Source organism: Coturnix japonica, chromosome 9 (genome assembly GCF_001577835.2).
Source record: "Coturnix japonica isolate 7356 chromosome 9, Coturnix japonica 2.1, whole genome shotgun sequence".
NCBI classification, from domain to species: Eukaryota; Metazoa; Chordata; class Aves; order Galliformes; family Phasianidae; genus Coturnix; species Coturnix japonica.
In genome coordinates this window covers 17,066,007-17,078,823 of record NC_029524.1, presented here as the reverse complement: position 1 = coordinate 17,078,823, position 12,817 = coordinate 17,066,007, and the positions used below count along the sequence as shown (strand labels likewise).

The 12,817-nt window shown below is 39.9% G+C and overlaps 1 protein-coding gene across 1 annotated transcript in view; it reads left to right on the top strand.

Annotated features, from left to right (window-relative positions):
- The window catches only part of FNDC3B (fibronectin type III domain containing 3B), a 133,528-nt gene that overhangs the window by 115,225 nt on the left and 5,486 nt on the right, over positions 1-12,817 (top strand). Inside the window, exons 24-25 of the mRNA XM_015871958.2 lie at positions 7,589-7,755; positions 10,793-10,920. Of these exons, the coding sequence (XP_015727444.1) occupies positions 7,589-7,755; positions 10,793-10,920 (295 nt within the window). The remainder of the gene's footprint in view (positions 1-7,588; positions 7,756-10,792; positions 10,921-12,817) is intronic.

Sequence of the window (12,817 nt, the reverse complement as noted above, 5' to 3'; positions counted from 1 at the left end):
TGATGAAGAATGAATTCTGGCTCATGATAAGGCAGATTTGAATCACAGTAAGAGAAACATTGTTTTCCCAGTTACTTGATGCTATAAATGTATACGAAATGTTGTTTCAATAGGGATTCCATGCCTGTAGTCTAATGAAGCAAAATTCATAACAAAGCTGGCAGTTATTGTAGAACAACTGCAGTTGTTGCTGCACTGTGAAATTTTAGCAAACTACTGGCTCCTCTGCCTGCAAAAATTATTACTTAGTTTTATGATCACACTGATTTTTCCCCTTGGAATATGCAAAGCAAAGATATTGCACACAGTGTGTGTGTATTAGTTAAAGAACTGGTCACAGAGTTAGAAGTCTAGGAAAAGCAAACACAGAACTGGAAAAGGTATTTTGAGCAGAGCGTGATGGTTGGGATTTTAGATCTATCATACATTAGATCTTTTGGAAGAAATGAACTTGGCATCAGCTTGGTAGCAACACGGTAGCAATAAAATAAGAATGCTGTAGAGATTTCACTTCCCTAAAGTTTTCCTCAAAGCCAGGAGAGCTTTCAGCATGCAAGAAACGCAAAACTAAATAGCTCTGGAAGAAGCTTTTCACAAAAAACTTTGTTTTGGTAGGTTTGACAAAGTGGCTCCAAAGATCTCTTCAATGAATAAATATCACAAATGGTTCATAATTTACTGAGAAACACTCTCAGTGAGTTTAATCAGGTAAAATTACTGGTGTATGAAGTAGAAAATCCATAGGGACCTTCAGTACAGATCATAATTTGGTGTAAATTAGTATGATTCTTTCTATTTAAATAGAGCTGTGCTGACTTTGTGCCAGCTGAAGCTCTAATTCTTAAGTAATAAAACCACCATGAATATTGCCTTAATACCTCCCATTGTTTCAACTATACTGATACAGAGATGGTACGCACTCCTCTGTGTTAATACTGAGAGGTGCCCAATGAATATAAATACCCATTTGAAAGTCTGACTGATGAAACTGTTTCTCTGGAGTGCAGCGGTGCTTGTTAGGAGCCCATCACCTGCAGCACCATGTGAGGAAGCCAGCTGTAAAGAAACATCCAGCAGGCTGCTTTTGTTTGCTTTCATGTTTCAGTGCAGGTAGGATGTTACCAACCTGTTTCTGTATTGGAGAAATAAGTTTACTTATGAGATTAAAATAAGTTATGTTACCTTGCTGCAGAGAACCAAAGCTGTTTGTAGAGTCACTGTCACATCTGAATTTACTTCTATCCGGTTGGTATCCCTCAAGTCAGTATTTGGTGAATCTGAGCATGCTGTTTGTTCATTGCAGCATTCCTTACTGATGAGTTTTAACATATGAGATAATTTTAAAGTAATATTGACGCATTTTCACCAGCAGAAATACAAGGTAAACAAATTATTTTTAAGAACAGTAATCACCAAGAAGGCAGGAACCCAAGCAGTCCAGATAACCTTTTAGTAGAGATTCTCTTCTGTTTCTGTGCACTGATCACCAGCCAGTGCTCTTGAGCGTGTCTTGGTCATTAAGAATAGTTTTTAACTTTTCCGTGCTGTAAAGAGGCAACAGGCCAGTTGTTGCAGACTGAAGGTCTCATTGATTGCAAGAGCTGTGAAACGAAATGCTTGGAAATCTCCTGACACTGATTAATGTCGGGGCTTGAAAAGGGGCACGTATCAGAAGTGCACCTGCCTTATCTGCCGTTAGTGCCTTGGTGTGTGACATCCAGGCAGATCAAATTAATCTCTCTGGTCCTTTCAATTACGTGTAGCATTAATTGGAGATGAAAAGTCTGTTTCTAGAAAGCACAACACATGGGAACGTTAATTGAAAGCAGTTGACCTTTTTGTAAAGAGGATGATAAAATTTCAGTGTTTTTTAAGCAGACCAGCATTCCAAACTGGTGTAACATCAAGAAAATCACATTAATCAGGTTGCACCATTTTCCAGAGTGTGGTGCATTTTTCTTCTCCAGGTGAAACAAGAGAACTTAATTAGCAGTAATGCTTTTGGATATTTATTTTCAATACTGTTAATTAGTCTTTAGTTGTTCTACAGGTAATTATACCACTTAGTGTCTTAAAACACTTGCATTGCCTAGTCTGAAAGAGGGAATTGGCAAGTACGTTAGGTGGGGGTCAGTCATTCCATTGCTTGTGCTTCTTTTAGATAAATATTACCTTGCAGTTGAGTTTAGTTCTGTGATTTTTCTATATGTGCGGTCATATAAAGAAAAATAAGGGGAAGTATAGTTTAAGAGAATCATTGGATGGTTGGGTGAGAGGGTTCTGCTTACCCTCAGATGGAGAAGAGCAGGTGGGCCACTTCTCCATCTGCAGGTGCCAGCTTTGTTTTGCTGAAGCTGTAAAGCAGACAGGATGCCTTGCTCTCTTAGCAAGCTTTGCCAAATGAAATGACTGAGACTGTCACGGCTGTGGATAGCTCTGAACATGCTGTGCTGAATGAGATTCATTTTAAGGTTCATAGAAACTGTTAGATGCTGCCATATTAATAAAGCGGACTGTAATGCTGCACAAGAGAGATAAAGATGTGTGTGACTATAAGAGCATTAATTTGTAACTGCTTGATTGGTGCTTTGTTCTGTTTTAGTTTTAGCTTTATTAAGCCTGCTCCTGTTTATATCTTCTGTTAGTTTTTAATGCATTGCCACTGCAAACCATAGTTATCAGTAGCTACTTAGTCATCTGGTTCTTCTTGACTTTTGACAGGGAGTTGGGTGCTCTCTGTAACTTCTCCCAAATCCTTTACTGAAATGCTGTTAATTCACATTACAGTGGGCTCAGTATCTCTCTGTCTCCCTGTACTTGGCCTCCAATGTGGTTGCACACAGGAATCACATTGAGCACTTGGCTTATCTGCCTTCCGTGCCTCCTAAATGTGCCCAGGCACTGTTGAGATGTTACTGTTGCTTATTTTTCCCCTCAGGAATCATTTAGAATTAAAACTTTTTCTCCATCTCTTGCTCATCCTTGAAGTTGATTTTCAAGGTGTTCTGTTGTCTTCTTTATGATGTGCCTGATCTACACCTGATGTAAACAATAGAACTGATGTACTCTATGTGCAACTTCTCTTTGTCCGCATCCAAAAAGTCTGAATGATTACTCAGGTCTGCAGTCCAAAAGGGGACAACAGGGAAACAAGCACAAAGCTCTGGTAATCTATTGGGAAGAGTACAGTCCTGTGGCTTTTAGTTCAGGCTTCCCATGCTCTCTGTATGCTGCTTACACAATGTGGTGGGCTGTAAATTCCAGCTGCCCTCAGCAGCATGAACTTCAAGAGGAAAGATGGTAACTCATCCTTCTAAAAAATTACTTTTTCTTGCTAGGTGGGAGCTTTTGGTATGTCAAGGCATCTCCATTCTCCATAATTCTAGAACTCTTGACAGGTGGCCATGGTAAATATGGATTACGTGCTTGAATTTGGTAGCAGATGAAAGGATGATCTAGGAGAAGCAAACTAAAAATCAATTTCTGGCTGCAAGTGCTCCTTACCCACAGGCTAGACATGCTAAGTCATTAGACGAAGAAAACAAAACTCTCCCCATTAACTGCTAGCACTTCTTGTTCTGCCTTTTTCCTCTCTGGTTAGTTTTGCTTTTCTAAGTTCAAGCAAAGAAACATCATCTCCTGTTGTTCTGCCTGTAAACAGAAGCTACATGGCTGCTGTTGTGAGGAGGTAGGTTTCTAAACGTTGTCATGAACAAACCTACGTGGTAAGGTTTCCTAAAGATATCTTCTAGAAAACAGATCTTCAGATCTGAGAGTCCAGCATGCGTGGTCCATCCTCAAGGTAGGACACCCAGGGCTGTGCCAGCAGTGGGGCTGCCTGGCTTTATTCAGCTTTAGAACGGAGCATTCTCTGTGTTGGAGGTGAATTACATATTTTTGTTCAGAAGCTTTGCTTTCCAGAGCGCTGCTGTAAACTGGGGGAGAAAATGGCATAAATCAGTGAGTGCTTGATAACATTCTTTAGAGAAAATAGAAGAACAGTCTAAAAAGCAAAAACAAAGTCAGAGGGGGCTATAAGCTATAATTGTGCAGATAACAGGCACACTACAATAACAGCATTAGAAGTTGTGTTGATTGGTGAAATTCATGTGCTTTGCTTTCTAACTGTGCTAACAGCCCAGGTACACTGCATAAAAGCTTCAGGTCACCAGGTCAGACCTGCGGTGGATTAATGATTTCTTGACCCAAAAGTGTGTCAGATCACCACAGTGGTGTGGGAGGCAGAAAGAGAATCATTCTCTTGTAGCCCTTGTTCCAGGCTCCAGATTGCTGTCTGTCTTAGCACTGTGTGTTACATTTTCTTTCAAATTAAACTGTTGCAAAGACAATCGTGTTACTAAAATATAAACAAAGCGAGAGGCTCTGAAATAGGCAACCTGCTGATTAAAATGTGCGGAGCACTGATGAATGAAGGTAGAGCAGCAAGTACGTTCATAATCCTCTGCTTGACTGTAAGTGGCTGAAGTGATGGAAACAAAAAAACTCTGACATGTAAAACATTTCCAAGAAGATCTTCGTGGTGAATAAGAAGGTATTGATGAAAAACTAACAGCAGTGGTGTCTCCCAGACAATCATTCTAGGACATTTTGTTCTCTCTTTTCCAGGCTGTGTAAGTAAATGAATAATCTGCAACTGACATGAGAATGTCTGGGAGAGAGAATTCAGATCACTAAAGCAGGAGTCAGATTCCCTGGGGGATGCTGTGCTCCCTCGAGATGATTTTCAGTTTGTGCTGTTACCTTAGTGGGGAGGAGAGGCAATAATGCATCGTGTTAAATTCTGACCATACACGTTCATTTTACTTAAGACAACAACAACAACAACAAAACTGTTTGAAAGCACAGGTGGCCCACACAGGTGGTCTCTTCTCAAAGACAACATATCAGGGTAAAATGTGCCTTGTCTTTCAAATTGGGCTGGTCAAACCTTTCAGAATTAAAAATGTATAGGCGCTATCAGCATGCATGGGGATTCACATAGATGGTCCATGCAGGCAAAGGTTATGGAATGACAACGTGATATGACGATGCAATCATATGGACAAATCGTTGTCTTTTGGTAACTGTTAATTTATATAGGCATTGCAGTAGTGACAACACATTGATTCAGCTTTAAGATCATTGCAGTCCTTCTTCAGCAGATGTGGGAGACAGAAAACAGATCAGAGGGTGTGTTGTCCCAATTCTATATCCATCTCCATCAAATGGAAACTGCAGTATTTTATTAAATAACAGAAACAACTTTGGAGAAGTATAAACCTGTGTTGGTCATGAGAAAAATGCTGTAATTGTTATATATTTATATATATATACACACACATATATATATTTTAAAGTTAAAATGTTTCATCTTGCATCATGATTTCCATTCTTCAAATGTTGTCATGCTAAAGCCTAACAGCAAATACGTTTGATTGACTTATTAATCAGCCTTTCTTCTTCCAAAATTGGAAGCCCTCTTTCTTCAAAGGTTGTTGAATATCAGAGATTTAAGTGTGCTTTCATTGCAGTCCTGTGTTCTGAGTGTGGATGCAAGCTTTTCCCTAATGCTTTTTGCTTTCATTACAAGCAGTTCTTGATATAGAGAGATGGAAGTTAAAAGGGGTAGAGATGGGAACTGGATGGGAATATTATCCCAATCCCCAAATAACAGGAGGAGCAGAAGAACTTTGCCAGATCACTTTGTCAGTGTTATGGAACCTTGCTTTTATTCAAGATGCAAAAGCTGTAATTTGAAAGCTAGCATTCATTGGTATTCATGCTATAAGTATGTCTAGCAAGTGTATTGTAAGTCCAGACTGTGTGCAGAACTATTAGCTGGTATATTTAGCCTCCTATGCTTACCTAGTTCCATAGTTGGTTACTGAAACAGTAGTCATCTAAAACACTGCACTGCTGCTTTTTTTGCTATTGCCCTTTGGTTGGAGTCTGGCCTAAATAAAGGGCTTGTTCATCATGCAGAGAACCCCAAGAAATCTTAGGTGAGTTCAGATCTGTTGTAGTCCTTTGCAACTTTGCATTGGTGTTTATGTGAACCTCAAAAAGGTTATCATAGGATAGCAAGCATGCAGTGGCATAAGCCCAGGGTTGGAAAAAGTTGATCCTTGGAAATCAGCTTTAAAATGTGCTCTCAAGAACTCATGAGCACAGGTCTTTGATTTTTAATCAGGGTCAGGGGCTCCCTTGGACTCCTTACTATGTCCCTGGAGGTAGTAAGCCACATCAGTCCTCAAAGTACATTGTCAGCAATTTAAATTACCTGAACATTTCTTTTATTACAGACGACTTTTGATCTCTGATTGAACTTGCGTGGGTTTCAATCACAACATAATCTGAATTGATTTCTGTCCCTGAGAACTAATGGCAGACACAGTTGCTTTGAAATGCTCAGATTGGTTGTGCTGTGTTTCTCATGCAAAGCCAAAGGGATCAGGAGTTATTACCCAGAGTAAAGCTAGCATCTAGATTGGTAGGTTGAAAACACATCACTTTGCTGGCTTCCTGGGGATTTCAAATCAGCTGAAATAGTTGAGGTATCTGAATAAGAGTACTAAGTCATCAAAAGCTGCGTTACCCTGTGTGGGTAACTCTATGTTCTCCAGATTCAGAATTGTCACCAGGAAGAACCTGCGGAGGCCGAGTGATGAGTGCTTCCTTTTATTTACCCTCATCCCCATTCTGCTCAGCACCTGTGGGGTCAGCATCTCAGTTAGAAATTACTGGCTAACACACGGCCACTACTGAAAAGCATTTATCTGAGCACAAAGATTGAATATAGAAGTCGGATTCTCTCTTGCAACCTGAAGTTTTTTCTCTCTTTTTTTTTTCAATTGATTTTTTTCTGTGTTATATTATTGGACATGGTTGTTTGTGTGTTGGCGTTTGGTCTTGTCGATGTGAATATTTTGGGAGTCGCTTCTTTATGTCATGTTTTTCTTCTCAGCATGCTTTCAAGCAGACCTTTGTTGTTACAAGCATCCCCCAGTGCCACTAAACCCCATCTTCTTCCCATCCTGCGTGTCCCTCTCCCTTTAACCATGCTTTCTCTCTTCCTTTTCACTCGTATTCCACAATGTGTGCTCTCTGAATCCGTTTGTCTCCACTGTTGGGCTGTCTTCAGGCTGTAAAGTCCTCAAAGCTGAGAAGTGTGTGATGTATTAAATACAGTCCTCACGCTCTGATTTAAATAGTTAGTCTGGATTAAGGTGGCACAGCTGGGAGTAGGATCTCAACTGTGAGTCTTAGTGTGTGAATAAAGTCAGATTAATCATGTTCTAAACATAGTTTGTACTAGAAGCACACTCAGTGTGTTGTAGCAGAACATGAGTTGAACCCATTTTGATTACTAGGTAGCAAAAGTGCACTGACAGAAGGGTTTCTGGGTAATTCATGTAATCATTTTGCAAGGTAAGTAATAGTTCCTGAAGGGACAGTGTTCTTTCAGTGCTTTGCAAATCAAGTTGTGCCAGTTTTCTCAACATGTATGTGTTGAACCGATAAATGTAATAGACTTAAATGTTTTTGCCACTCCCATCTAATTCTGTCTTCCCATTTTCATTGTTTCCAGGTTTATTCCAATTTACAGGGGACCAAGTCACACATACAAGATACAAAGGCTGACAGAGTCCACCTGTTACTCGTTTAGAATACAGGCTGTCAATGATGCTGGGGAGGGACCTTTCTCAGAAATATGTACCTTCTGCACAACTAAGTCAGTCCCACCTGCAATCAAAGGTATGTAGTATTTTCACTCACAAGTAACATCATTACTTCAGTAATATAAGTGCAGTCAGTTTGTAAACGATAACATAGATGGGCAATAATACAAAAGAATGGGGGCTGTTGCTTCTTTGTGAATGGTTAAATTACATGATGATGAGAAGCGAAATTATCACCAAAATGTTCATATAAATAACATAAATGTTCTACCTACCAGCGTTGTTATGCAGCAACTGTTAAGATGCTGCTGCTGAGCTTTCCAGAGGATTGCTCTGAATTACTGGAAAGCTTCCATGAAGGGGAAATAACAGCTGCAGCATGTATGTGTGCATACCAACCTCAGTGTTAGTGAAGCTGTGTGCTGTTTCAAGTTGTGTAGGTGATGATCAGCTAAGCAGTTTGGAGTTTATTTTTCCTTTAATTTATAAGATAAATAACAATATTTCGCATGCGTAAAGCATCAGATTCATTATCTCACTTAGTGTGCCTTCTGCTAGAAGAAAAAAAAGGGCTAATTAAATAAAGTTTTATAATGTGTGAATTCTGCCCTAAGTAATTCTGTTCCTTCTTCCAAGAAGAAATATTATGAAGGGAGCGGATTTGATGTATTTGTTGTCAGAGAAGCTGAAATCAGATGCCGTGCTGACCTTCTTTTTCTGTGTACTTACACTCGTATGTCAAGCAGCACTGCTTCCTATGTGAAATAACACTGCTTAGTCTGCCAGAGAGGTATCATTTGTTCCACTCTGGCTTTGGTGATTTTGACGCCATTCAAGATTTAGAGTGGGAAAAACACAGCCAGGCTGTAGTGCCTGGTCGCTGTGCTGGCTGCTCTGAATTGCTCTCAGGAAGGACAGTGCCCTCGAGTGCATGGAGAGAACATCAGGAGACTGGCTTCCATGAGCTGAAGTCAGCATATGTGAGGATCCCACCTTTGATTACACCTTGCTTTTATCTCTTGCCGTTTGGCGAGATAGATGTATCTGTTTGGTGTTGAGTTGTAAATTACACCTGCCCAGTGGTGGATTATCTGCTCTGTTGCACAACTGTCCTGGTGTCAGCCATACCATCCAGCAAAGAAAGCTTGTGCAGAGTGAAGCAGGCTCACTGAAGCACATGCTGAGCCTAAGTTACTGCTGGTATCATTCATAGCTGCGCCAACTGGGTAAAGGTAGCACAGGCACATGCTGCAGTCACGTGGCCATTTTGATGGATAGAAATCCATTTGGGTTTCTAAGTGAACTAAGTGAGTTCAGATCTCACTTAGGATTTTGTTTCATGAACTTCTTGCCTGTCTGAGCATTGAGTCCCTGTTAAATGTGACTCATACTGATGACTGAATGTCAAGCCATTAGGATAGAGCACAGTACTGGGCTGTGTGTGGGATGGGACCTCGGGTACGTGACAAAACACTGATTGAAACAGAGGAAAGAGTTACAACAAAAGCTGTGTTAGGGAGTACTTCTGCAACAAGGTGATGCTATGGGAAGAAGAGATCTGTTGAGGCAGCCAGCCAGCCTGTGAAATTGGGTTGATTCCTTCCCATGTTTGGAGCTATTCAAAGAAATGTACGTCATAAACTTTATTCTCTATCGGAAGCAGATGTTTGTCCTCCTGTAAAACGTCCTAATTACTCAGTAGTGCTGACCCTAAAATAATGGCAGTTGTGTGTCAGAGAAAAACAGAGTGGAAAGAGGAAGGAAAATAATTGAAAAAGTTGTCAGCTGAGATGGAGGCATCTATTAGCCATCTCTCAACACTAGCAGATGCACGGAGAAAAGCAAATGGATATTGATTACATTTGGGTCTGCATATGATTCATGTTTTCCTCTTGGGTGGTGGCAAATTAGTCTAAAATTCATGTAATATATGCAGCCGCAACAGCAGTTGTTTCCTTGATAGAGTCTCTTGTTGTCTGTTTTCATGGCTTGGGAATCTCTGTCTCCTTTAACAAGCTCGTGTCCTTGCACATGCACTCATTAACCTCTTGGTAAAGTACTTTTAGCACCAGTGTTTCTCCCAGTTTCACGCTTTGGTCAGGTGCTTTCTTGCTCTGACTACAAAGCACAGTGGCAGAGCCTGATTGCTGTCTTAGTTATTTTGATGCCTTCCAGTGGCAGATGCTGATTTGAATACATAAACATGCTCAGCTCACCTGTTAGCATGCTGTCAGGCATCATATGAAATCTTGTGGCTTTCAGCTGGCCAGAGATCCATTTACAGGGAGGCCATTTTAACAGATGACAAATGGAGACACTTCCAGTCTAAGCCCTGTAAGAATACCAGGTTTGATCATCTCAGTTCTAATCTTGGAATTAGATGCGAGTCCAAGTATTTAAAATAATTCTTGTACTTTTGCTTCCCAGACTTGAATTAATCTCCAATATGGATTATTTAACTTCTCTTCTGATGTTTCTCCTCTCATTTTTCCTGAATGAAATGTTTGATACAGCTCTTTCAATGACATGTAGCCAGCTGCTGCCTTAGAGAATGGGAGGGAGATGCAGACATCTCCTCTGCTGCAGTGTTAGCTCAGAACTTCATGAAATTGCTGCTTTTATTAATGTCAATGTAATTTGTGAGTTGGCTTCTGCTTTGGAAAGTTCAGTGCCTGTCATTGTGATTAGATCTTAAAAGTTCAAAGTTTTCATCACATCCACTCCCCCTATTTAGGGGTTCATGACTGACAGATGAGAGGTACCTCAAACATCTCACAGTAAACTTATTGGGATCACGTTAATCACCTCTGAATTTCACTCAGTTTTCGGTCTCTACTGTTCTACAAGAATCCGGAACAGCTTAAATCGGGCAAGACGGTCTTAAAATAAATTGGACTTTTGAGAGGCTTATAAATCCAGTCCCAGTTTTACTTTCATCTCCTTGTGAGGGTAATTTGATTTTCGGCCACATAAATCTGATACAGATTGTGCTATTAAACCCTGTGATGTCCTGAAGTTCTTTTCGGAAGTTCTTATTTTGTGTTTTATTAAATAGAAGTGACATTTCAATTCAGTGTTTATATTAAATGCTGGCATGTTCATTTTTATCGTAGCTCCTCGGGTAACACAGTTGGAAGGAAATGCCTGTGAAATTACCTGGGAAATGGTCCCACCCATGAAGGGCGATCCTGTTGGTTACGTTCTGCAAGTGCTGGTTGGAAGAGAATCTGAATATAAGCAGGTAGGAAAGTGGTCTCAATTATATTGTTCAGTTGGTGATACAAGGGAAATGTTTTGGAACATTCTGTGTTGTTTCTCTCTCCTGTATTGAATTACATCCTATGGTGATGCATCAGGTGAACTTTGGTAAAGACTGAGTCAAAATCAAGATGAACACAAAGCTTTTTTTTACTGTTACAAGTGTGTAATCCTGTCAATAGTCAGATCATTTTATCTATGGCAATTTAAAGGCAACCATTTAAGACAAGACTTTAAAAGGATTTAACTAGGAAGATGTGTTAAAAATCCACAGAGCCACATCTCTGTGTCTGCTTCCATTTCTTTACTTGGGTTGAATATAGCTAATAGTTGAAAAAAGCAGTTTCCATTTTATCTCAAAGCGCTAATGGTTGTTTCAGCATTGTAATGAGTGAAAGCTTACGACTGTGAATTTGTATGCAGGTATGTCCTGGAGTAGAACAAACTAACTTAACTCCAAAGCATTTACAAAGCATTACCATCTGTAACAGTGATGCGCAAAACAGAAATCATGATGATATAGGTGAATCTGTTTCTTGTTACGAGATGGGAGAATGTTTGAGATAGATAGATGGATAGATGTGTTTCCCCCCCAGGAAATTTTACAAAGCTGCTGTTATTTCAACAGGCATAGTAGGAAAATGTCAATATGCCTCTTGCAATACTGGCTGTTCTTATGTATTTTAACCTAGTGTGATTGTGTTTTATTGACAAGAATATGTTTCACATAGTGGATTTGAGTCTCTTTGTACCAGTCAGTTTGGAAAAGAAAGATTCTGTTATGGAGAAAACTGAGCTGGAACTTTTTCATGGCGATTGTTTCTGACATTTGAATACATGACTTTCTGTCTTGACTGTCTGGAGAACAAATGTTCACTCAGTGGAATGGTGTTGACCATGAAGTCTATTGGAATTGATGAGGAAGCGAAACTCACACAACTCATCACCCAGCCTGCACAGTTCAGACACTCAATCACTGTTTCTGGAATAATTTTATGTTATGGATCTTGATCCAGCTGTTTGCTCAGAAATCCTTCAGAAGATGCAGAATGCAAAGCTTTTCTATATTGATTCCATTTACAAAAGGGATGCTCTTGAGGAAATCAGATCTTCCTTGTTTACAACTGAGGAAGGAAACCGCTGCAAACACCAGGAGCTGCTGGCTGAGATTCGTGTTTTGTCTCATGCAGTTTTACCTAACAGAGCTTATTTAGTTAGAACTTGGCATTCCATCATGTCAAAATTGTCTCCAGCTTTGCATGAGGGTAACCTTGAGTCAGTGTGAGGGGCTGGGAGAGGAGCTTATGCTTTCCAATGCATTGCTTATACAGCAGTTGTGGCTGACTTTTTTTTTTTTTTTTTTTTTTTTTTTTTTTTTTTTTGAGAAAAGATTGAAGCTTCTGGGAATTATATAATGGCATCTGTGGAACATAGAAATTCTTGCCTGCAGGAATTCTCTGAGCTGCCTGTTTTGATCAGTAGTATCAAATGCCAAAAGGGGCTTCGGCAGCAGTTTATTACTTGTGATGATATTTTCACTGAGGGAGCAAGCCAAAAAGCTCATCATGTTTTTATTATATTCTCAGGTGCCTAAGCAAAAAAGCTATTTCTAGGGGTGAAAGTGATAAATTGGATGGATTCTTTAACTTGTTGGCCACCAAAGCATACTGCACTACATTTAGATATATATATCCTTTTTACAATTGTATTTGGTTTGATATTTGTTCAGCAAATTCAAAAGCCTTATACATAGTTATTAGGGTTGTTTTGTTGGTTTTTTTTTTCTGTTGTGCATGTAGTCTGTTCTCAGAGTGTAACTGCTTACAGCCAAGTGTGCACTCTGCACTGAGGGCATCCTGCCTTGGTTTACTATGCTCCTG